The sequence below is a fragment of the Henckelia pumila genome, chromosome 2, assembly GCF_033568475.1.
Source record: "Henckelia pumila isolate YLH828 chromosome 2, ASM3356847v2, whole genome shotgun sequence".
Lineage (NCBI taxonomy): Eukaryota > Viridiplantae > Streptophyta > Magnoliopsida > Lamiales > Gesneriaceae > Henckelia > Henckelia pumila.
This window is the reverse complement of record NC_133121.1, coordinates 125,581,126-125,607,980: the sequence shown is the minus strand read 5'-3', so window position 1 is coordinate 125,607,980 and position 26,855 is coordinate 125,581,126. Positions and strand designations below refer to the sequence as shown.

At 37.4% G+C, this 26,855-nt stretch overlaps 2 protein-coding genes across 4 annotated transcripts; one reads left to right on the top strand and one right to left on the bottom strand.

The window, feature by feature from the left end:
* The first annotated feature begins 252 nt into the window (after positions 1–252).
* Positions 253–7,249, top strand: LOC140882866 (uncharacterized). Of its 3 annotated transcripts, none has more exons than XM_073289095.1 (13): positions 253–607; positions 1,617–1,694; positions 1,813–1,970; positions 2,504–2,579; positions 3,372–3,439; positions 3,575–3,830; positions 4,249–4,362; positions 4,440–4,546; positions 4,618–4,671; positions 4,780–4,863; positions 4,989–5,152; positions 5,861–6,010; positions 7,134–7,249. In XM_073289095.1, the coding sequence occupies exons 1-12, from the start codon at positions 310–312 to the stop codon at positions 6,006–6,008; spliced, it is 1,605 nt and encodes a 534-aa protein (XP_073145196.1). In that variant the 5' UTR covers positions 253–309; the 3' UTR covers positions 6,009–6,010; positions 7,134–7,249. The 3 variants fall into 3 exon arrangements, with proteins under 3 accessions (XP_073145196.1, XP_073145195.1, XP_073145194.1); XM_073289094.1 differs by lacking the exon at positions 7,134–7,249 and adding an exon at positions 6,379–6,832; XM_073289093.1 differs by lacking the exon at positions 7,134–7,249 and adding an exon at positions 6,425–6,831.
* Positions 7,250–7,858: 609 nt separating this feature from the next.
* On the bottom strand, positions 7,859–11,071 carry LOC140882915 (protein disulfide isomerase-like 5-2). Its single transcript, XM_073289177.1, has 5 exons — positions 10,774–11,071; positions 10,291–10,394; positions 9,746–10,116; positions 8,692–8,999; positions 7,859–8,345 (listed from the first exon to the last, which is right to left on the bottom strand). Exons 1-5 carry the CDS (start codon positions 11,044–11,046, stop codon positions 8,028–8,030), a joined length of 1,374 nt encoding a protein of 457 aa, XP_073145278.1. The 5' UTR covers positions 11,047–11,071; the 3' UTR covers positions 7,859–8,027.
* Positions 11,072–26,855: the final 15,784 nt, after the last annotated feature.

Genomic DNA, 26,855 nt, shown 5'->3' with positions numbered 1-26,855 from the left:
GTTTTTTATGGTCGGAATTAACTAACTTTTGGTGTTTTTTTTGGGTCCACACTCTTTCCGGGGATTTGCGGTCAATTTGGATCGTTTAATTAATTAATTAATTAATTAAATACTTAATTCAGCAGTGACTGGGCCAGAGAGTGAATTGGGCCACATCTGTTTTTGGATCAAAACGGAGATAATTGGGCTGATATTGATTATTGATCCAAGAGTGAGCCCGCAACGCTGACTCACCACTCACCAGCTCTCTTTGATGCACGACAGAACAAGATCTTCCACTGTCAGATTTTCTGAATTTTTCCTCCAAAAATGCCAACGAACAAGCCATCCCGGAGATTCTCATTCTTCGGATTTGCGGCAGACTCCTATTCCGCCGGAGAGGCTTCCAATAGATCTGATCTGCCGCTGCCGCTGCTGAAATTGGAGGCCGATAGACAAGTTTACACACCCGGTGATCTGGTCACCATCACTATTGAGATCAAAAACCAAGCTAATTTATTGTCTCTTTTGATCGAAAAGCTCAGCTTTGAGATTAAAGGGATCGAGAAATTGGATACTCAGTGGTTCAGCACTCCCAAGCCGTCTCATGACTCTAAGCAGCGCCGTGGTACTTCTGAATTTTTTAGATTAGATTTTTTTTTATCGTCTCACGTAGCCTCATTTTCGTTGAAATTTTCGCAATGTCGTTTCTTGTTGGCCTGGGCATTGCCAATTTTGAATGGTTGAGTGGTGATAAATAAAGTTTCCATCAACGAGAATACTGGGAAAAGTGATATTCGTAGTATGATTGAGAGCAGGATATTTTTATCCTAAAATAAAATTAGGTGACTCTGGTGCTGTCTATCTGAATCCTTAAAGCTAAAGGTGTAATGATCTCGATCAATTGTGATTCATGCAAGATTTCAATCCATGGAGATATAATTTTATTCCAAGTTGATTGTTATTAATGATGTTCTTGAGTTTCATTAAGTTAGTATGGTATCTCTTCTTTCCACACTTAAAAAATGGTGATATTAAATTATTAAATCTTACAGGAAGTATTAAAAAAAAAAGCAGCTCTTACAACCACTCCCTTGTTGTGAAGGCCCTGTCTAATAGAGATGGGCCAACAAAATTGCTAGGTCTTTTGTTCTTAAACCAGAGTGATGAAAGGATAGAGGTTCCCTTCCCACATTATTTTTCTGATCAAGAAATACTTACTCGAATGGTATGTTCATCTTCTATTGGCATTTTTAAATCTTTCTACGAGTTATGTGATTAGGATTAAGAACACATCGCTGCTCCTATAAGTAGTTTCAGTAGGCTTCTTACAATTACATGCGACGTCCAGATTTACTGACTTGTGGGTGACATGGTTGCAAGTACCCTCCATATTTATATTGGACATATCTGAATCATACACCTGCAGGTTGTATGCTAACAATCACTGGCTGAGGTTCCTTCCCCCTACTGCAATATAATATTCCATTTTCCATTTTCCATTTTCCATTTCCAAAGGAAAAATAAAGCGAGTGGGATATCTGTAGGAAACTAATTGTGTAAAAAACACGATAAAGAAATGCTAAGACTTTCTGCATGATGAGCTAGACAGTAACAATGTGTCATATCCTTCTCAGGTGAGTATGTATTCATGGATTGCTCCACTTCCACTTTAGTTTCAAATCAAATCCTTTCCGGTGGGGCCACTAAAACTTGTAAGCACGAGTGAACTTTGTTGAATGTTGCTTTTTTCTTGTTCATCTACATTCCCAGGGTTTTCGTTTCTCATGTGGTTCTAGCTTTTGTTGAAATTAAATTGTTTCGTGGTTGCAGATATGGTGCGCACCCTTTTACCGAGCATTACACCTCCATCCTATAGAGGAGCAACTATCCGTTATCTGTACTATGTTAGGAGTTCATTATCTGGACAGTATATAATTTTGGATAATGGACCCTCTCATGGAGAGTCAATACAAGACTTTTCTGAAATGGTGTGCTTTATTCTGTGTTTGTAAATAAAGGGCTTAGTTTATTATTTGCACTTTCTAGAATAGTTCCACGCTTTTGTTTCCAGTAAAATTCTTGCATGATATTGGGCATGTGGCTTCACTGTTAAGTTTCCTCTGCACCGTTTTCTAACTGAAAATTCTGCCCACTATTACTTGGATGCAGTAACCCTTTTGCTTCATTTACAGACGCAATAATTTCTTTCAACATATCCTTCTACTTTTCGTCAAATTGTACAAATGTAGGAAAAACGAATTATTGTATTTTGTAACTCATTTAAAGTTTTAAATTTTTTTTCCAATTGCCACTATGTTTTTTGATTCAGCTTGTTTTTCATTAATTTTCACTTTGATTTTCCTTGGCAAAGATGAACATGTAATTTTTGTAAATGCTGTTTTATACAAGTGTGTAGTAATTGAATAAGTATTGTTTCTTTCTGATTGTTAAAGGTTGTTTCATTTCTTTTGACCAAGGTTCATCTATTAACAATAATTCTTGCGGCTCAAAAACTTTACAGGAAACTAGAATACCATTACAGATATGGGTCACTCAGAAAAACAATGGCTTGCATTGTGATGAAGGTCTCAGTGATGGTAAATTTGCTCCAACTCTGTCTCTTTATTTTGTTTGTGAAACTACCGGTTATTATTTTCTTTGGCACCCTATATTTCTTTTTCTTACTTTACATGCATGATGAGTCAGATATCAGTATATCACCTATTGAGTTTTGTTTAGGACCCATTTATGTCGTATTCCCAAAGCAAATATGGTGTTTGTTTACTCAAGAAAATGTAGCGTTTATTTAACTAGACAGTCAATTATGTTGGGTAATTGAAAACTTGACGTTGTCCTTAAGCTGTCAAATCATTTTTTCAGTTAACTCTTTGTATATGGGTAAAGGTGGGAATGCCAGATTCTGGTGAGTCAATTAAGGCAAACTCACCTACCTTATCTGTCTAACATTGGTCAACGTTTGTTGCATCACGCACATTTTCTTCCAAGCAATCTACTGGTTCAGCTTTTAAGGCATTTTACATCAGGATTAGAAACTATAAAGATCTTAACAGATAAACTGGAGAGTGCTAAGCTAGACAGAATGACACCATTGTCTCATGCCACAAAATCTTGCCTTGGTTTGTTTTTTTTTTCCCCTATCTAGCTACACCGAATGTGTTAGTTCCTGTATTTCCATGTAAATCGTAATTAGTTGCTCATCTTCATGTGGGGGTCTGCCCATCTATTTTTTTTTGGGTGACTTTCCTTTTTTTTTTAGGTGACTTTCCTTTTTTTTTTTTGGGTGAATTTCCTTTTCCTGTTAATTAAAAAGGGAAATTACAATTTTTTAGATCTGTGATTTTAATTTGTCTTCTGAAATGGTCTTTTAGGAATTGTTCCTGTGTCTACTATCCTCTTGGATGTATACTGGAAAGAAATGGATTCCGATACTGACTGGGTAAAGTTTTGTCATCTGCAGCTGATTCAGTACCTTTAGATTAATTCTTTAACATAGTTCCTTTATGGGAGTAGTGAGTTTGTCAAAAGTGCAAGAAAGACAAGGTTGAGATTTTGAAGTGGAATTTCTTTGTAGGCTAAAGTGAATGAGGTTTTTGATGAAGTTGAGGAAGGCTATGAAAGCTCACGGGATGATATTTCATCTGTTTCTTCCTTTAACCATATGAAGGAAGATGTAAACAAGACCTTTGGAAGTTCATTATCCTTGCAATCATTTGCTGTGAGGTCGTCAAATAGAGGTTCTTTCTATATTGAAGGACGCCCTAGCATATCTTCAAACACCGCCCTTCCTCGCTTATCAGTGGCTGAGGTTATGCATGATTCAATCGGCGGTAATGTAACAGATATGTGTGTGTTGTGTATGGACTGCCGCATGAAAGTTCAGTAGTTGCATGGTGTATTTTGAATTCTTATGTTCCCGTGTTCATGATGTGACTTTCTATCATAATAACCTTTGGATATATATATATATATATATATATTAAACGCTCGAGGGGGATTACACTCTTTGAATGAAGAGATTATAAATTCCAGCTCAAATGCTATATACATAGTTAGCTATTCATACACGGTTGTATGATAATAAATATTTGTTTCATTATCTTTCAGTTGTTTGTAAAGTACTTCCATGCATCACATCACAGTTCATCTTATTCCTTGTGCATGGTCTACGGTGCACATGTGTGTCTTCAGATGTCTGGAGACTTTAATAATTATGTTTTCAACTTAACTTTTGTTCGCTGTCCCCAGATAGGTCTCCGGCTGTTGAATCTCCAAGTCAACCTCTAAAACCTCTTAGAGCATTTTCTGAAGTTGATGACGCAAGAGCACCATCTGCCTCTGGATCTGTTGAATCTGGACCATGTAATTACTGTCTTTGCATTATGATATTTTAGCCCTAAATTGTTTCAATATTAATTTTTTGTGAACATTCTCTGCAGCAGAAGGGTTTGTTAGAGGGAAATCGTATAATATCAGACTGGATGACCAAATTCTTCTGAGATTTTCTCCTAAAAACTCTGATTCAACTTACTACTTCAGTGATATGGTAGTAGCTTGATAATCCGGTTCTCTTTTTTATGCCATATCATTGTCTTTTAAATTACTTTCTGCTCTCAGATAGGTGGAACTCTTACTTTCTTTCGTGAAGAAGGGGCTAGGAGATGCCTCGAGGTACTGTTCATCACAAAACTTTATAGTTGTGAGTTCCTGTTATGTGTTAACATTTGGTCTCCTATTTATAGAATTACCAAGTTTTTCTTGGTTTCTGATGCTTTTTAGCTATCAATAACTTTGGAGATGTCAGAGACTGTGAGTCGGCGCTTTGTGCATCCTTCTCGAAGGCATTCTCCTACTATTACCAAGGTGCTTAATAGTTTTTTTTTAATGCCGAAAACTACTATGTTGTGAAAATGAGTTTGATGATTGTTTATTTAAGAGCACCAGTATCCAACGTGTCACAGATTTCTTACTTGTGTTTGATTCTGCAGGTTTATAGTGATCACCACGAGGTTGTGGCAGATTTAATACAAACAAGCTTTCTATTTTCCATTCCTATGGATGGGGTCATGACATTTTCCACTCGATATGTCTCTGTTCAATGGGCTCTTCGATTTGAATTCCTTACAACTCCAAAGAATGTGGACTGGGCAAGGTATAATTGTTTTGTGGAGTGATGTGATGGATTGAAATTATCGTTGTGTAATAAAAATTGTAGGTTGCATCATGGCTATTTACCACCAGCTTGTCAATATAGCACCAAGAAAAAATTGAGTTTATGTTCCTGGGACATGGTTATAGAGATTTGTGGAGACGAAATCAAGAAAATGAAACATGCCAATATCGAGATGCATTATATGTGATCAAGATAAAGAGTTGCTACAGTTAATCGACATAATGATGGAGAGAAACATTTTCTGTGGTTGGATGCTATGTGTGTATCGATAAGTTGACATCTCTCTGATTTGACCCATAATATGAGTTTCATATACGTGCCTATCTTTCGATCCCCCACCTCCATTGTGAATATAGGTTTTCTAATATGTAGATATTTTTTTTTCCAAAAAACAAGGAAAACTGACGGTGGTTTCTCGAGTTCTGGAGTAATTACTTCTAACTTAATGTTCTACCTCCACATGTGATGGTTATCTGTCCAGAATCCAGATGTAGTTTTTATGCTTCAGGAGTGATTGCATATTTGCATGTATCCACTTCCATTTTTAAAAAATCTTGTGCGATGTAGTGTTGCAAGTTTGTAAATGAAACCACATAAAGACATTAAGACTCAACATTTTATCCCTGTTGCATGATACTTCTACTTGATCAACAATTTCTGACTGCTTAGTGTGTTCTTTGATGTCAGATATGAGCATCCTCTTCTGATTGAGGGAAGGGACAAGTGTGAGTGGACTCTTCCTATTACGGTACATGCACCTCCCTTAGGGGCTGCAGCGGCTCAAACTAGGAACCAAAGGCCATTTTCCTTCGAAACTTTGTGGGTTCGAACTTGAAGGTAAACTGATGTTTAACTAGATATTCTGAATTAGTTCATATTACTTTTGCTTGTAACCACGTGAATACATTTCTTGTTTGACTCTAAAAAATGTGAATTTGAGCAGACATTCACCATCTCATCTGCTCTAGCTGTAAGACACAATCATTTTAAATTGATCTGCCACTAGTACTACCGTGAATTTGCAAACGGTATACGGAATTGCACAAATGTCACAAACTAATTTGTAAAAGTGCAGTTTCTGCCATTTAAAGGCAGTGGTGGATCCAGACCGAAAATTTTAGTTAAATATGCTACATAGTGTATTTAGGTGGCTAAACTTAAAATATATGTGAACTAAAAAGTTTTTTTTCCATCTGAGGGAGTAGGATTGTCATGCTTGTTCATCTATTTATTGAAAACTTCGTTGATCAGGTTTTTGTATTGCAAATGGTTGAAAGCACGATGCATCAATTTTCTATCGACAGAGCACCTGATTTTCTCGTGATTGGTAAATTTCATAAAGATGGTGCTGTGAAATGCAGTAATTGTTTTAATCACACAATGTACTCCGGTGGATCTTCTTCCGGCCATACTACCATGTGTTTAGTCTCCGCATATAAGTTTTTCTACATTGTTGTAAAACATAGAGGTTTGATTTAACATTTTTCACCTTCCCTAGTATTAGGAAAGTCGGTGGTATAGAATTCTGTCCAGATTTTATCTTGCAATTTTATTTTATTTTTTTGGACTCATTTGAGATTATGATTCCACTTTTATCTCTGTATCTAGTCCATCGCATTAAAGGACTATCCAATAAAAATCGCTAGATGTCACACTTTTCGTATGTGTGTGCGTGTGATAAAGAAAACAGTGTCCATCTATTAAAAAAAGGTGCAATAGACGCAGGAATTCATTCATGGTTCTGTGACTGAATTGTTGAAGAAAATAAACGTTAATTAATTTGGGAAAAAATGTGTATTATTATATGCTGTGTTGATGTTAAGTAGAATGATTTTATTAACTTCAGGTTCCGTAAATTTACTTCTTTCCTTTTTGCTTCAAATATTTTGTGCCAAATCCGGAAAATCGTTGGCTTATATAATGTTATGTAATCTGTAAATTATTCCATCGATTCTTGTAGGATGGGTTTGGCCAGAAGTGTCTTCGATTTATCCTGCAAGATGCTGTAGCATTTTTGTTTTGTTTTGTTTTTTTTCATATTCGGTAGTAGATTTTAGGTCTTTAACTCCAGCTTATGCCTTGAGTAGGTTAATAAAGCCTTAGCCGCTATCGATTGTTTTCGTTGGGGAAATTTAGATATGTTTAAGATTCATGTCCATTTAATTTACCTAAACCCGTCTTGTACGGGTCGTGTGCATGTAGACTATCCCAATTTGTAAATAAACCAAGTGATACAATTATTTTCTTTCAAAACAATTTGAACAGAAAGAAGTGAAAAAGGTTAATTCAACACATCATGGGATCAACTTTCTAACTCCAAGTCATAGGTTGTTTTCTCACGACAAGATTGTAACAAGGAGTGGCATCAGGTCAAGTAGGATGAGAAAATGCACACAAAAGGACGACGCACGTTAAATTGACAAAAGCACTCAAATTTTTTGTAAGGAAACTAAGAATTAAGATAAGCGATTGGATTCAAAAAAAATTTAATCTAAAATAATCTCAAACACTGCCTAAACAAAAACACTAAGTCAGCCCTTGGGCATTGAGTATACAATTTTCCGGAAGGAAAAATGTATACATAAAGGGAATAGAAATTGTTTTTTTTAAAAAAAAGAAAAAAAAAATGAACGGAAGATTGTGCGGCGTTCTAAGTCCTCCAAATGACCAAAAAAGAGAAATGAATACGAGAGAAACTTTATACCGAAACTACACATAAACAATATCACAGTCTTCCGAAATGCAAATGCAGATGCAGTATGATTCCTCACAAAGCTAGTCCAATATTTCCGATTCATTAAGGACAGTTCGATCCAAGAAAACATCCCGTCATTGTTCACGTTTCATCATGAATTCAGTCCTCCTTGTCGGTAGGTCTAAGCAGTTCCCGCGACTCTGGCTGCATGGCAACACTTCTTGTTGAATCATTAACCTGGTCTCGAGTACCGACGGTAAGAGGCTCCTCTTTAGCCATTGACAGGATCACCACTACCATCAGCACAAAACAAATCAGGATGAGAACAACAGTGATTCCGAGCTGTGACTTTAAGAAACCCATTAATGTTGGACCAGAAATCTGCTTTTGTATTACACTTCCTTCTCGGTATCCCTCGAGAAATCTTGAAATCTGGGTGCCCATATCCGTTTCGTGTATGCTTTCAGAACCGATTACCTGTTTCTCAAACAAAAGGTGCGACATCACGAGAATGCATGAAACAATATAAAAAGTCTAAGGTTCTGAAAATAGCATGATTCTTCTCATTCTTTAAAAGTTACTAAATATCTTGATGTATCCAACCCCAACAGGCAAATTTGGTTTAAAGGCAGTAATCAACATCAAAAGAAACAGAATTCCGCTTAACATGATAGTTGAAAAATAAACAATTATCACTTTATCCAGCTCAAATCAACTGTAGGTCAAAGACCTCATTTGGACAATCTTAAGCACCCTAACCATAAATTTTCAAGATTTAGAGGAGATAGTGCCAATTGCCGCAAAAAGGGAAAGGGTCACTTACCGAAGAATAGTCCTCATTGCCATCCCAAACTATCATCTTTGGCAGCTGAGTTTTCTTATAGATCTCGAATGATTCAACAAAATCTTCCCACTGCTTGACACCAACATAACCAAATATTAAGTCACGATTTGCAGAGGCAGCAGCCTTTAGCATTTTTATTAATTCCTTGGATTTTTCATCTCCTTCATCCTCCAAGATTGTCAGAACAATTTTCCTTTTATCATCTTTTAGTGACTTTAATGTATCTTGATTCAGGGGCAGAACTAGAGGAAGCAAACTTTGTTTTATGAAATCTTCAAGGAATTTCTCTGTAATTCAGCATAAAATATTACTTTCTGTTAGTATATAATATCAAGTTTATAGTTGTTGGATTAAGTTGACATTTTCAGTATATTGAAGAAATGCAAAATTTATTAAAACTGCTAGAAAAGTAAGCTTAAGAGAGTGTAACCACACTAAGATCCAACTTAGATATGTAAAGGCTGTTACCCAGAGTGATTCAGAAGAAAAAGTCAAATGATGTGCAAAATAGGAAAACATCCTTGATCAATATGCTTAGACAAAACGGTATTTTCGAACAAATACCTGAGCTTTTCACGAGTTTGCTATATGTTTAAAAGTAATGCTACTTCCCCAGGTCTATCTTAGATCCTAGCGGCTTCCCACCTTATCAAAATCATAGATGGTCAGGATATCCTCAAGATCAAAAGGAGTTCAGAATCCAGGCACTGTTGGACATAAGTCTTAATATATGACACGTTTATACGCACTGGAAAGAGTTTACCAACTCCCAAGTTGATGCAGTGCTTCTCCATATGATATTAGACACACATTTTCCTTCCACTTTTCACCATTACCTTATTCTATGGCCAAATAGAGTTCAATTACAGAAGTCAAGCACAGCACCTACCTATCAAGTCTTTGAAAACATCAAAACATGCTATTATTCGCCCTACATCTTGTAAGCTAACATGGGCCAAGCCACATACTTCAACATATGAATAAGTTAAATATCTAGTTTCAGTTAATACAATTTAGAATCAGGAAAAATAACCTTCAAATGGCCCATAAAAAATGCTTTGTTCATTGTATGCCGGATGGATTGCGACCAAAGCGGGCACCTTATCAAAATCATAGTTGGTCATGATATCCTCTGAGAAATCTTTGGCGACTGAAAACCAGGCTTGCTTCTTATACTTAACAGCCAAATTCAATATCTGGGACTCATCTAAGCCAAATCCTAAGAATATAGGAAAATCAGGCCCAGCTTCTACAACAAATTCTTTAATGGCAGAGTCTGAAGTGAGAACAGCTACATCTGGGGTGACAAATTTCGACAGTTGACGAACAAGCAAATCAGCTTTCCTTGGTCCATAATATTCAGTAGGAACTCCATGCATGTATATCTTTAGAGTTGGATATCCGCTGTATTAAAAAAGAACAATTATTGTCAGTTAATTTTCCATCCTTGTTCCAAGTAAAAGATTTGGCCATAGAGCAACCATCCAATGCATATATCATAAGCCGTAAAACAAAACAATAAATACCAGAATCCAGCAGTTAACAACATTAATGATCCAGAAGGCCATGGAAACCTACTCAACTTCATGCTTTGAAGCAAGCTTTCTGTATTTGTCAGCATCAACTTTTGCCACAACTATGGGTTTCTTCAAACTAGCTAGAATAGGGGCTGCTTTATCCAACTGCAATGTAACATTCACATTTATAAGCCCAAGAACCGAGGATAATAGCAACCTAAGCAAGAAGGGGTAAACAATCGACTGATAACAAGGGCGCTATAAAGAGAAGAAGAACTTAAACATCCAATAGCTTTACACATCCCAGATTCATCATGGCAAGATTCTCTATTTCACGGCGCCAGGAAAGGGGACCGAGTTCGAATTATTCCCATGAAAAACAACCAAAAAAAAAGTAACAGAGCGACATACAAAAAACCAATAAATGACATTGTATCACGATCAACACTCCACTTTCGTATCGATAATCAAAGTCAGAACAACAACCAACTCGTTCGTGGATTCAAAAGCAGGAAAAGCAACCCAAAAAAAAAAAGAATCAAACCTCGGGCGCGAGGCGCTTGCAGTGACCACACCAAGGGGCGTAGAAATCGACGAAAATATAATCGAAAGATGAGATCGCGGCGTCAAAATTGGAGTCATCCAGTTCCAATACTTTGCCATCTACCTTGAACTGATTCTCCGATGCACAATTGCACGAATAAATTGATAGCGATAATGAAAATAACACTATCAACTGGATCCAACACACTGAGAAAAGGGAGCGGGAGCAGATCCTCCCACGAGAAGAAGAAGTCATCATCATCATCATCATCATCGTGCCAGTCTTTGGTTTGCATAGGATTCATCACTATCGCTATATATACATATATTAATTAATAATTGGATTAGCTCGAAAAATAAAAATAAGTAATAATAATTGGAAGATTAGGAACAAAATGATAGTGAAATGATATTAATTATAAGTAAAATTATTGTGTGTGATATTTATTCATATTAAATATATTCATCGGCTTAATATACAATTTTTTTTAGTATAATAATTGTATTGATATCAATATCACCATCAATATGAAAATTTAAAAAACCGATAAATGTTTTAAATTGAATAGCTAACGTTATTTTTAAAAACAAAATCGAAAGAATAAAATATTCACCTTTACATGAGAATGTTTTCATCTCCTATTTTTTACTTATTTATAAAAATTAAATATAAAACTTTTAAATGTATCTCATCATAAACATGAGATATAATTATTGATATCAACTGGTCAGAACTTTCTTCTTAAATGTGACGCTCGTAGATCTGCAAAAATAACAGTTATAAACTGAGAATTTATTCTATTACATTAAAGTAAAGGATAATATGTTATCTATGTAATACCGTTTTTATATCAATATTATTGGCTTTTGATTTTTTTCGATCAATATACAAAATAAATAAGAGTAAAAATGTAAGATCTTCGTACGATAATAAATATTATTATTATTATACTTTCAAATTTAATCGCATATGTACTTGTACAATGTTGTTTTTTCTATCTATCTTATTTGTGCTATGTTTTTTTTAAAATTTAACGATATAATTATAATAATCAAACTTGAATAGAAATCAATTATTTGTATTGGGATATACGCTAACATTCGTTATAACAAAAAATCAAAAATCTCAGCACGCTCATATGGAGAGAGAGAACGAAACTAAAATTTACAATTGAATGCAACAATGATCATCCTAGCTAATTGTTGAGACTCATGGAAAAACAAACTAAAAAGTGATGAATAATAAAAATAAAAAAGGAAAATGGTCATTTGTCCATTATGTGATCTATATGATCAATATTAGGGAAAAAATAGAAAATAAAAACCAAATTTGTGTACAACATTTAAATGAACAATTTCCAAATAATAAAAGTTGTGCAACAATATGAATATATATAATCTAAAGATAAAATTTAAAACAATTATTCACACTACCAATAGTGTATGCACCTAACCAAATGCTTATATTTTTTTGTTTCAATGGTAAGTTACAAAATTTTCAGCAAATGACAATTTAGGATTCAATAAAGTCACCGTACAATGAATGATACACAAATGTTAAATAACTCACAACCCAATTTAGATAATTAGTCTCGTCCACATTGAGTTGAATCCTAGTAGCAAAAGCAATGGTGGGATCGAGGCTTGATATTATAAAGCCTTTTGGTTGTCATTCACGAAGCCAAAAACTTTAAATCTTACTCCGAGCTATTTATTTTCGAAAGAAAATTTGACCCACTAATAACAATTAAACACGTTAAAAACAATAGAAACTTGAGAATAAATACATCATAAAAAATAATTTTAATGCAGCTACCAATATCCTTACATACCTACCAAAGTGAAAACCAATTTTTTCAAACTTTGTTATATTTAAGTCTTAGTTTCTTCTTAAATAATCAACATTGATGATATTCGACAAAATAAATAACTCTAAAAAAGGATACCTACTGGTGATGGAAATTAGAATAGATTGGTTTGATTTTTCCTATGAATAGAGAGACAAAAAAAAAATCTAGGTAAGCAGAGTCATATATTGACCACCATTTGATGTTGTTGTTTAAGTTGTGGATATATAAGATTACTTATTTTTGGATGAGATGAAAGAAATATCCGTTAAATACAGTGATGGTCGCATGTCACAAATGTAATGTGAATATAGATGTGTGCTGGAACGTAACTAGGATTTTATGTTAGGGAGGGCTAATCATAAATTTTTCTAAAAATCATTACTAAAAAGTGAAAGGGTGTTTTCTTCGATGTTTGAGCATTCGATCACTGATAGAAATAATTTAAAACTTAAAAGGGTTTCATATATAGTGAAATTGGGCTTGGCTGAGGAGTGGGCTAAATTAATATAAAATAAAAAATATACTAATCCTATAGGCTATAAATGGAGGGGCTAAAGTCCAGCCCCTTCTTTGAGTCCGTCTCTGGATGTGTGTGTATGTTAAATACTCCTAATTATCTACATAAGAGTATATAGTAATCCGCTCGTCTGTCGGTCAGACCCTATTTAATGTTACCAAATACTTCAATCCCCAAGAAAGAACGAATACAACCGACAATCATTATAAATACATACCATGTATGGATATGCTGCTATCCATATGGAGTATTTTATGTAAACACGGTGACTTAGACAAAAAAATTTCATTATCACACAAATACAATCCCCAGAAAATGTCAAGCAAATTAAAAGAACATTCAAGTCTCTGGACATCGCTCAATCCACAACAAATGTGATACTAAATAAATACAGGTAAAAAATGCATACGAAATCACATAAATTTGCTATAATCAAGCATACAAAAACATTTATTATAAGGATGGAAGAAAAAACACCAAAAAATTAGCAAGCATGTAGTTTTTCTTTGTGCTCAATTAAGAAGAAACTTGCAATTTTAGTTTAGTATTTTGATTTCAAAATTGGACAATCTAAATTTATGGTTTGGGAGAAAAAATCGTTCATTTGGGAGACGTGTGAGAGAGACAGAAAGACATGAGATGAAATTATAATTTTGGAAGTTATCAAAATGTTATTTTGTCATTTGTCTTTAAAAAAAAAAGGAAAGAAGACATACCATGTGCATAGAACTCTCAACGAGACACACCGAAAGTAATTAATAAATTTAAAATGTGCGCAAATTTTATAAGATAGTATAGAAAATATAGAATAGTATAGATAAGAAATAGTATAGATAGTATAAAAGTATAGATCGTTAATATTGTATCGATGAAATTGGAATTCTATTCCCGACACTTTATAATTTATTCATCTCCAAATGATTTTCATGTGAAAGGTATAATAAAATAATAAATTGAAGGGGGATTTTCCAAAATGGTATTCCTTAAATTGCTATAATCAATTTTGGTCTTCTAAGTAAGTAAGTTAAATTTTTTTTAAAAAAATAACTTTTAGTTTCATAATCGGCTTTTAAAATATTTTTTATTAGCCTTTTTCAACTCTTTCTACATAAACACAAAAAAACATATTTATTACAAAAGTACAATTTCATAATTACTATCTGAAAGTTTATTTGGAAAAGAAACAACTAAAAAGATACAGTAATAAATTTTCAGCCAAAATTAAAAGTCAAACAAAAGAGAAATTTAGATTTTAAAAATGATTAATTAATAAAAATTATTATTTTACAACATGATATAGATATTGCAGATTTAAAACTTTCTTCTTTTTTTTTAAAAAATAAAATAAAATAAAAAGACTAATATTTAAAAAAAAATAAAAAAAATAAATTGGTGAATTGTGCTTCTAAAGTTAAAACTGAAATTAATGTGATTGAGAAAATTATGATTTTATACCATCATTGAAAATTAAATATATTACACTTCAAAAATAAAAGTTTAAGAAAATAAGATAATTGAATATATCTTTTGACTTCGTATTATAAATTTACATTTTTTATAACTGTTATAAAATTGTTAGAATATAAATAGAAAATCACGAATTACAAAAAAAAACGAAAGCTACCCATAGGCCATAGGTTATATTATGTTGCGAAATTTATTATCCAAAAATTATATAAAAGTTATATTTTAGCATTATATTATAAAAATTTTAAAAATATAGTTCCTAAATATGTTTAAAAAAAAAAACTTAACAGATAAACGCAACATATAATTGAGGAATTTAAGGTCAATTTGGATAAAAAGTTTTAAAAAAGGGCAACTTGTAGATAATTCCCTAAATCAAATATAAGTTTCAATTTACTCCCTATATTTGTCTTTCCGAAAATGTCCTTGTCTTTATTTTAATCATTATTATTTCTTGAATTATCAAATGTGGAATCGGATTCAAAATCTGATTCACTTGATTCATCAAGATAATAAATATTTTCATCGTCGGATGAAAATTCAATTGTTTCTACTTGATAGAATCCAATAGTATATATTTCTTCAAGAAGTTTAACTTTATTTTTCTTTTCGTTTCGTTTTGGACATTCATTTTGTTGGGATCGGTTCAGAGGGTAGAGGGGGGGTGAATACACTCTGAAACTTATTTTCTTTCTTTTCAAAATGATCAAGTGAAGTTTAGTTCACTTAATCTGTTTTCTCAACTTCTAAAACGGTTTGAACAACTTAAATAGTGCGGAAATAGTTCAGAGGTTTTAGTGATGCAAAAGCAAGTTATAACACGATGTATGAGCAATATATAAGATAAATATGCAGTAAAAACTAAGGCACGATTTATGGAAGTTCGAAGGCTTAATCCTTCTACGTCTCCCCTTCTTCCACTTAGGAAGGAATTCACTAGAAGACTTTGGTTATTACAACGTCTTGCAATACACCCACTTCAGACTTAGGACTTATCCAATGCCTAATCCGAAACTCCTAGATTTACACAGATAAGATTCTCAGTCTTATCAGACTGGTGGAAGCTTTCAGAGTAGCTTCAAGTCTCTTCAATAATGAATACAGTCCGGTTGAGCTTCTCAAACTGCAGAGCGGTCGAGAGGCTTGGAAACCCTAGGATGATCCTTGAAGATCATATATGTAAACTGTAGGCAAGGGTTTATTTGAGCAGCAAGTGAATGATCTTGTAAGTGTGCTCAAGTATTGCTTCAGTATATCAGATGAGGACTTCTGATAGTATTCAAGTGATTGAGTTGATTGAGATTTTTCGTGTTGCTTGTCTTCTTGTCACTTCTTGAGCAATCTTCCCTTTATATAGGTCAATCATCAACGTCTTTATTTTGAACGTTCTGATGCTGCATTGAATGCACATTTAATGCTTCATAAATGCATTGATGATTCTGCATGAAGATCGTACACTTCTTTAAATGCAGACAACTTCCAGGGTCCAAAACTGGTATAAACGGTCGAATGCTTTATCTGTAGCCATTCTGCGTTTTTGCCATTTTAGTGCAACCTGTTGTCTCGATGCAAGAGTCAACAGATCTTCTGATACGTCGGTTCTGCTTTTGATAAAAGATCTTGCAATGAACGTCTTGTCTCAAGTATTTGTCTTGAGATATCTTGATAAGCAGTTGGCATTCTACCGGTAGATAGATTTATCCTCTGCTGGTTTGAATAACCAGTCGATAGGCTTGTGACTGCAACCGGTCGAGAGACAAAGGCGGTTGACAAGCTTCCGGTAGATAACTTGAAGGGTTTAGACGGTTGCGGTAGGAGTTGTAGTAGATTTCTGAAATACAAAAGATTGGCAGCACATTCCTATACAATGAGTTGTTGTTTGTTATCACCAAAATGTCGGATTCAACAATTTCCCCCTTTTTGGTGATGACAAAACTTAAGTGCTCCGAAAGCAATATGAAAGCATTAAAATGAACTTCATTGAGAGAATGAATTTCATTAATTTACAATAAGCATTCTTATTACACCTACTGAAGAAAAACAAAATGAGATACATCCGCGATAAGTAAAGAAGAGACAAGTTGTTCATCTTTTGAACCAACTGGCTCCTCCTGACCTATCGTCTTCTCTTCTTCTTCTGTCGGCTTCTTCCTTTCTTCTGGATTCTTCTTCACGTCTTCTTGCCTCTGCTGCTCTTCGTTGCTCTTTTTCCCCCTTTTTGGCATCACCTTGGTTGATTCGAAGGACGATCTCAGTGAGTTGAGTGCCAAGGCAGGCTTGCATAGTATCAATTTTTGCATCTAGTTGAGCAATTAGAGTAGCTTGCATAGTGTCCATCCGATCATTCAACTGCCTATGAAGGCGGTTTTTGGATTTGACAACTTGTTCGGAGATGGTAGAGAGCGTTTTGATTTGAGTGCGATGATGGGCAGTGATCTCTTTGGACAGATGAGCAAGGTCTCTAGACACGGTCTCAAAATGCCGAATCATCGTCTTGCGTGAATTGTCAACCCATGAGGATGTGTTTGTGATGTCTTGTGAAAAGGATCGAACTGTTTGCAGGAGCTCATGAAGCCTATTCATCAATGTGTGATCCAGAGCTGCTGCCATGGCTTCAATATATGAGTCATCAGTCTGAAGCATTTGACTCTGTGTGTCATTCCTTGGTGAAGCCGGGCCAGACTCAAGATGATGTGATGCTGGTGATCTGGCTGGTGAGCTAGCTGATGTACCTTCCAATAGTGGTACAGTTGGAGATGTAGGGGTCTCGACTGCAGCCAAGATGGTTGGTGGAGTAGCAGGATCAGCACTCGGTTCATCCATTAGGAGATCTTCCACAAACTTTTCAGTAGATGGAGACGGTTGAAGTGCTGGGTCAGCATCAGTCACTGGCTGTTCTGGAGGTGCAAGTGATACAATAGTGCTTGGTATCTCTGTTGGGGGCACTACTGCTTCACTGCTGCAAGGAGCCTCTGTCACAGAGGTGACAGGAATTTCTTGTTCAATCACTTCTAAAAAATCTTGTAGACGACTGGGAGAGGTGTGAGCGGTCGCCGCTGGAGATGAGTGAGCAGTCACAGCTGCTTCCGGTTGAATTACTGCTGGGACTACGGTTAAGGCGGGGTCGACCGATGAAGATGCTGCCACAATCGATCCTAGAGCGGATGACTAAAACAGGTCAGCAGTGATGAGACCGGTCAGAATTCCATCTGAAAGAGTAATAGCAGAGATGTCTTCTTCACCCTGATCTTGGGTAAGAAAAGTCTTCATCATCACCTGTGCTTCCAGTCCATAAGCCTGTATACAAGCTGCTGAAGCTGTCGTCTTTACGTTGTTAAGAGCTTGGAAGTGCTGAAGTAGTTGAGTGATTTGACGTAGACTATTCTGTAGTCCAGTCAAAATCACAAAGTCATCGGTGGCGGTAGGACCCTTGGATTTGAAGTTCTTGACACGCTCAGTAATCAACAGAGATATCAGGCTTCCTCGAAGCTTCAAGTCGATGAGCTGTCTTCTTCCCAGAGCCTCCACGATGTCTTCAGTGTCAGCAAAAAGAAGCATCTTCTGCTCAATAACGTTCAGATCTTTCCACTTAGGAAATATTTGAGCAAGCGTCAGGTGAGTACGGGAATGATGCCATCTGTCAAAGCGCTGTAGGTGACGTTTGACAGTGCGGAGAACGTGAGAGATGATCAAGTTGAGCTCTACAGTAGCTGCTGGTTGAGCCTTAGGTGAGTAGATCATCACACCTTTCCCTTTGTCCTTGGGATCAGCGAGAGTGACCTTTGGAGTTGATGAGGCACCTTCCATGATTATCACACCCTTGGTAGGACGTGGAGCAGTAGTAGCAGTAGTGGTAGTAGTCTCGACCGTTGGCAGAATTGGTGTTGGAACGGTAGGAGCAAGTCCAGAAAGGGACTTTAACTTCTTGTGCTGCCTCTTCTTCTCGCCTGCAGGCGTGGATGGCACAGCTGCTTTGGAGACAGAAGGAGATGACTTGCTGAAGGCTTGAATCAGTGGAACGTTCTCACATGATTCTTCTTCAGAGTCAGACTCTATGATAAGTTGACGCTTGGCAGATTTCTTGGTATGGGCTGGTTTGGCCGCTACCGGGACTGTTGAAAGCGGTTGAGTGACAGCAACAACACTTGTGGTTGAAGGCAGAGTGTCGACCGCAACCTCTTTCTTGTTCAAAAACTTGAAGATTGTAGACTTGTTGAGCCATTTGGTGGGATGCAGAGGCTCAGTCTTGGAGAAGTCTACTCCAAGGACGCTCAAGGTGTGGCAAATTTGCAGAGCAAATCCCTCGGATTGCCCTTTTTCCCTGATCATTTCACATAAAGTAGTGAACAATATGTCTGACCAGTTGATGTTGATTTTGGAGGCGATACAAGCCATGTATTGGAATTTCTCCATCGTCACCTTATCGTACGATCCAGCCTTGGCAAGAAGATTCTTGGCCACGATGTTGGTCAATAGCCTGAATGGAGCTTTAAGAGATGTCTTCTGAGCCGGCAGTTTGATCGGAGCATCAGTGGTTGAGAATTCCTTCAACCAGTATGAGCAGTTACCATCAGGAAGATCCGCGCATTTTGTCAAACCCCTGGAGGGCAGATCAAATGTGCTGGCGAAGAACTTTTGATTGAAGGAGTAGGACTCTGTTCGGATCAAGCATTTGACAGTCCCATGCTCGATTTGAGCGGTTGCAAAGAACTCCTTCAAGACAGGCAGATCGCAGATGGCGCTGCTTCCCAAAAACTTCTTCAGTCCAGAGGCTTCAAGCATGGTGAAGACCTCAGTGATTCCTGCATTGTTTGCCTCAATAACGGAATCAAAGTTGATTGCAAGGCAAGTCTTCTGGATCGACATGATAGCTGTAGATAAGAACTCGAGCAGAGAGTAAGCAAAAGCTTGATAGTAATACGATAGAACTTTTAATGCAATATGAAAGCTTTAGCAACGGTGAAAGGTTGATATACGAGTGTAAAGAAGTATATGTAGGAACCTATGGGCCATATGGTGATGTCATGAAAAGTATTTTTGAAATTCAAAAAGTTTTGAAGAGTATAATCACCGCGCCCAATCAATGTCATTTGGTTCAAAGCACAAAGCTGTTAGTACGGAGCCTGTCAGAGACTAGCTAAAGGCGGATGATATGCCAATATTTATGGCAATGTAACAGCTAAGCTATTAAAGTCACACTAGCAATCATTCCCCCTAAAAGCATGAGATCTACTAAGCCAAGAATATTTCGAAAATATGAAAACTTAGCGTCCGGTAAAGGCTTGGTGAATATGTCTGCTGCTTGCTGATCGGTAGAGATGTATTCCAGCCTGATTTCCTTCTTTAAGACATGATCTCGGATAAAGTGATGTCTGACATCAATGTGCTTTGTCCTAGAGTGCATCACTGGATTGTGAGTGATGGCTATGGCACTTGTATTATCACAGTAGATTGGAGTTTCACTCGACCGGATTCCATAATCATTAAGCTGCTGTTGAATCCAGAGTATTTGAGCACAACAGCTGTCAGCAGCAAGGTATTCTGCTTCGGCGGTCGAGGTAGCAATTGATGTCTGCTTCTTACTTGACTACGAAATTAGTCTATCTCCAAGGAATTGACATGTGCCACTTGTACTTTTGCGATCAATTCTACAACCTGCATAATCTGCATCTGAATAGCCAATAAGATTAAGATTTGAATCTTTGGGATACCAAAGACCCACATTAGTAGTTCCTTTAATATATTTAATTATTCGTTTGGCGGCAATGAAATGAGATTGCTTAGGTGCTGCTTGAAATCTAGCACATAAACAAATTGAATACATGATATCCGGTCGACTGGAAGTCAAATAAAGCAAGGAACCAATAAGGCCTCGATACATTGTTACCTCGACCGGGATTCCCCCTTCATATTTATCAAGCTTGATTGATGCACTCATGGGGGTAGATACAGTTGAGCACTGTTCCATTCTAAACTTCTTTACCAATTCCTTGGCATACTTGGATTGATTGATAAATATTCCAGTTTCAAGTTGCTTCACTTGCAATCCAAGAAAGAAATTTAGCTCGCCCATCATGCTCATTTCAAATTTCTCCTGCATCATCTTAGAGAACTTTGAGCACAACTTGGGGTTAGTTGACCCAAATATAATGTCATCAACATAAATTTGTACTAGTAACACATGATCACCTTTTACAAATTTAAACAAGGTCTTATCGACCGTTCCAATTTGGAAATCATGTTCCAGTAAAAATTTTAGTAATGTATCATACCATGCACGCGGTGCTTGTTTTAATCCATAGAGGGCTTTGTCAAGTTTATAGATATATTGAGGATGAGTAGGATTGACAAAACCTGGTGGTTGTTCAACGTACACCTCTTCTTGAAGTAGACCATTGAGGAATGCAGACTTGACATCCATTTGATAAACTTTAAAGTCCTTGAAAGCTGCATAGGCAAGAAAGATGCGGATTGCTTCTAGTCTTGCAACTGGCGCGAAGGATTCCTCAAAGTCTATGCCTTCTTCTTGTCTGAATCCTTGTGCAACAAGCCGAGCTTTGTTACGCACAACAGTGTCATGTTCATCGAGCTTGTTACGAAACACCCATCTAGTTCCAATCACATTTTGATTTTCCGGTCGAGGAACTAGATGCCAAACATTGTTGTGGGTGAATTGATTCAACTCTTCTTGCATAGCTTCAATCCAGCTGGCATCTGATAGAGCTTCATCTATCTTCTTGGGCTCTATCTGAGATATGAAAGCTGCATGCAAGAATTCATTAATCATTTGACCACGTGTTTTTCGAGGAGCAGAAGTGTAACACCCGGTATTTTTAATTACATAAATCCGCCTGCATAATTAGGATAATTAATTATTTAAATTTTATGATTTATGGGTTAAATAATTATGTGAATTATTTATGCATGATTTAATTCATTTTTAAGCATTTAACCCATAATTAGTAATTTTTATGATTTTTAGTATTTTTATTATTTGATCGCGTAGACGGGACCGTGGACGGACGAGATGACGACTTTCCACCCAAATTATTTTATGAGCCTTTTTAGAGCCTTAAAATATTATTTTGAGTTTTATTATCTCAAAATTTTAAGTATTTAATTTTATTTAATTTTAGGGGTCATTTTTATCCAAAATTTAGTCAAAATATTGACTTTTTAGTATTTTTAAAATTCCCCTAAATTAATATTTCGAGATTTATTTTATGTTATCTTATTTTTTTTAGTTTAATTAGGGGTTTAAGTTGTATATTAATTATTTAAAACCTTTTTATATTTAATTATTTAACCTATATTTTAATTAACACCAAAAATAAAACCTATTCTACCTAAAACCCTATTCTAGCCGATCACTCCAAGCTCCCAGCCGTCACCCCACTGTTCATCATCTTCTCCAATCGGTCTTCAGCCCTAAAACTCCATAGGAGGTCGGTTTTCGAAGGTTCCAAGCAAGCCAAGGCATCCCGTCGTCGTCCCGTCGTCCCGAAGCCCGTCGTACACGCTTTTAGCTCTATAAATCGGTATTAAGGCATGTTTCTATTCACTTTTTAATCCTATATCAGTGTATGTATGTGTGTGGGTGTGTAGTACCGAGACTCATCTTTTTGACAGCATGTTTCTTTCAAAATTTGTTCTCTCAAGCACTCGGTTTTGGTTTGTGATTGCATGCTCACGTTTTTCATGTCCATGGCTAGGTGGGCTGCTAGTCCATGGTTAGAAAGGTTCTTTGGGGTCCCTAGGGTCGAGTGGCAGGGTCAGACACGAGTTGGAATGGGCTAGGACCGGTCTGGTTCGAGATGAACCATGACTGCCCGTTTTCTGCTGTGCAGGCTAGGGTTCGTGGAAGAGGTTTCGGTGTAGGCTAAGGGGACAGCATGGGGTTCGGGCCAGGGTATGGTTCGAACCGGCAGGACCCTGGGGAGGTCCTGCCGGCGGGGCTCCGGCCACGGTGGCCGGAGCTGGGCTGCAGCAGGCCGTGAAGGCCTGCTGCTCGTGCGGCCGAGACAAGGAGGGAAAGGTAAGGTAGGGTTTCGGGTTCTAGGGTTTGACTTGGATCCGGGTCGGGTCAGGTGGTCCGGGTCGGGTCTAAAATAAGATGGGTTAAGTTAAGTGGGTCCGGGTTCGGGTTATTTTAATTGGGCTCGGGTATTTTTATTTTTAAGTCTTTAAGTTAATTAGGAATTAAATGGACTGATTAAATTCCCAAAAAATTTAATTAGTACCATTTAATTTATTTGGGTTTCATTAAATTTTTTTGGGTTATTTTAGTTATTTTTTTGGGCTTTTAATAATTTTTATTTAAGTTTTTAAGTTGGCCAGAAATTTTTATGGGCTTGGGAGCCCATGAAAGTTATTGGGCCTATTATTGGGCTTTTGGGCCCATTGGGCCAGGGACAGTGTTATTGGGCCTAATTTAGTCTTAATGGGCTTTGGTTGATTTATGGGCCAAGTCTTAAGTTAATGGGCTTGCATGTCTAGGGCCAGCAGCTGTATCAAACCATGAGAAATTTGCGTGTGTCCCGAGTTTATATTTAATTATTTTTATGCATGAAAAGTTATTTGAATATTTATATGATATTAAAAAAAAATAAATTAAATATAAATGAAGGACACACAATTTATTTAAGTACATGCATTCATGAAATCAATTTTTATGCTATGATTGAATTTCTATGGTTGAGAAAATAAAATATTTCAGGTGGAAATTGAAGTAGTGTGGCCATTTATGTATGGGCAGTTTCTGCCATTTATGTATGAGCAGTTTTCTTCCATTTATGTATGGGTGGTTCGCCACCAGCCTCGTACGATGGTTTCTTAGACTGATCAGTCGCACTATGGGTCACACTTACGGATAGGACCATTCGATGTTAAGAAAATAAGTGCTCAACAACTCAAATATGTATGATATTATGTATGTTATGTATTATGTTATTTATGTTTATTTAAGTAAGTTATGTTATGAAATTTTAAGCATGCTCGTTCATGTATATGTATGTATTAGTATTAAATTGATTTAAATTATTTTAAACCCTTGTTAGTATGCATGTTGGGCCTCTAGGCTCACTACACTGATATGGTGCAGGTGAGTACGTAGAGGAGCAGGTTACTCCTACCGGTGGTGAGGACGTATGAGCAGCGCTGCAGTAGCCCCGTGACCGTGACAGCTTCTGAGTCACCGTGCATGTTGTCATGATACATTTTAATATTTTTAGTGGTTGAGGTTTATTGGAATATTTTATTAAATATTTTTAGTGCATGCACACATTTTAATTATTTTATTTATGCAGTATATTTTTAATTATTGTTTTGACTCAGATGGTTATTTAAAAGAATGCATTTTTCTTAAGTATTTAATTATTTATTTATTTAGTCGTGTATTTATTTTAATTATTTTATTCTATGCATATATGTATGAGCATATATGTACATATATTTGTTTAGTAGTATAAAAAAAAAAAAAATTTTCCGCATATTTATTTATTAGAGAGTTAGGGTCGTTTCAGTTGGTATCAGAGCACGGTCCTTGGAGGGGTCATTACTGCTATGCTAGCTCAGAAATCCACGCTACCGGTCTGTAAGTTTTAAGTGTTTATAGCATGATTTAATTCTTTGAATTTAAGTTAGCATTACTTTTAAACCACTTAGTTATGCATGGCGATTTACGTAAAGTAATATGTGGTGGTGCAGAATGCCTCCCAGACCAGTGAACCGACGTGGGGGACCTCCACCTCCACCTCCGCCTCCACCGCCACCTCCGCCGAATCCTTTATCAGCATTGGAGCAGGCCAATGCTAATATGATGGCGGGTATTACTGCTCTGTTGGAGCAGCAGGCTGCACGTCCCAGACTGTCCCATGAGGAGGACGTTGCTGAGAGGTTCCAGAAGAAGGGGCCCAAGGAGTTTGTTGGTACCACCGATCCTTTGGTGGCTGAGGGATGAATTCGCTCTCTTGAGTCCATCTTTGATTATATGGGGATCACAGACGCCGACAGGGTGAGATGTGCGACGTACATGATGCGAGGCGATGCAGCCCTTTGGTGGGAGGGTGCAGTTAGAGGGGTCCATTTACCTACACTGACGTGGGCTGAGTTCAGGCGTATCTTCTACGCCAAGTACTTCACTGAGGATGTGCGCAGTCGCATGATCCGGGAGTTCATGAGTCTCCGTCAGGGGGATAGGTCTGTTGTGGAGTACGTGAGCCAGTTTGAGAGGGGCTGTCACTTTGTGCCCATGATTGCTGATAGTCCGCAGGAGAAGCTGCGGCAGTTTGTGGAGGGCCTGAAGGCTGAGATCAGGCATGACGTGCGTATGGCAGACGTCTTTACATATGAGTCTGCAGTCAGCAGGGCCTTGCGTTACGAGGAGGGACGGAGAGAGATACAGAGAGAGCAGCAGGGTAAGAGGCAGTTTCTGCAGACAGGGTATCAGCGACCATCTTCGCAGCCACCTGCGAAGAAGCAGTCTACAGGGCCATCTAAGGGCCCGAATCAGCAGAGGCCTCAGGGGAAGCCACAGCAGCAGACTAGGGGCGGGGCCCCTACTCCAGGGAGATATCCAGTATGTCCGAAGTGTCAGAAGATGCATTCCGGGCAGTGTCTTATGGGAGCAGGAGTCTGCTATCGTTGCAAAGAGCCGGGGCATCAGATTGCCAACTGCCCGCAGAGGCAGAACGTCAGTGGGCGAGTATATGTGATGCAGGCAGAGGAGGCTGACCCAGATACCTCCTTGATCACCGGTATACCTAACCCCTAGACCTTTTTCAATTCTTTTCTTTTGTTTATTGCGATTATATTTGAATGCCTGTTACTTGAGTTTAACTATCAGCATGCTAAAATAAGAATTTTGTTTCTTTGTGATTAGAATTAAGGGTTGTAGTGTTTTAACCTTGGGAGCGTAGTGGTATGAATTGTTGGGAATCTTCTGCATGCAGGGAGAATTCTAGTTGGAGGCAACTCCACGTTTGCGTTGCTAGATTCAGGAGCCACGCATTCGTTTATCTCCCGAGATTTTATCAGACGGATAGGCATTACACCGGAGGTTGTCGACTGTGGTTACGATGTTACCATGCCATCCGGACAGACTATCACTACCACTAGTGTCATCAGGGATCTGGAATTGGAGTTGCAGGGACACTCCATTCGAGCAGATCTAGTGGTTCTTCCATTGACCGGGTTTGACTTGATTTTGGGTATGGACTGGCTATCAGTTAATGGCGCTTCGATTGATTTCCGACGTAGGACAGTGTCAGTAAAGCCAGCGGGAGGTGAGATGTTTACTTTCTTTGCATCTCAGTCTAGCAGTATTCCTCAGATGATATCACTTGTTCGTGCGAGGAAATTATTGCGCCATGGATGTCAGGGCTTTCTTGCTAGTGTGGCCACTACCTCAGACATTTCTAGCAGATCTTTATCAGATATAGAGGTGGTACGTGATTATCCAGATGTTTTTCCTGACGATGTTGCAGGAGTTCCACCAGTGAGAGAGGTGGAGTTCAGTATTGAGTTGTTGCCGGATACTGTGCCTATCTCTAAGGCACCGTATCGACTTGCTCCTACAGAGATGAGAGAGTTGAAGGAGCAGATTCAGGAGCTGTTGGAGAAGGGCTTTGTTCGTCCTAGCTTTTCTCCATGGGGAGCTCCAGTGTTGTTTGTGAAGAAGAAGGACGGCAGCATGAGATTGTGCATCGACTACCGAGAGCTCAACAGAGTCACAGTGAAGAATAAGTATCCACTACCGAGGATAGAGGATTTATTCGATCAGTTGCAGGGAGCTTCGGTATTCTCCAAGATCGATTTGCGATCTGGTTACCATCAGCTGAGAGTCAGAGATTCAGACGTGTCTAAGACTGCCTTTAGGACACGATATGGGCACTATGAGTTCTTGGTGATGCCCTTTGGGTTGACCAATGCTCCAGCAGTTTTTATGGATCTCATGCATCGTGTCTTCCAGCCATATCTAGATCAGTTTGTCATTGTATTCATTGATGACATATTGATCTACTCGAGGAACATTGAGGAGCATATACAACATTTGCATACAGCCTTGCAGACTTTGAGGGAGCATCGACTGTTTGCAAAGTTCAGTAAGTGTGAGTTTTGGTTGGAGCAGGTGGCGTTTCTAGGCCACATTATTTCTAGGGATGGGATTGCAGTGGATCAGTCCAAGGTGCAGGCAGTGAGGGATTGGGGGATTCCAAAGAATGCTTCGGAGATTCGCAGCTTCTTGGGTTT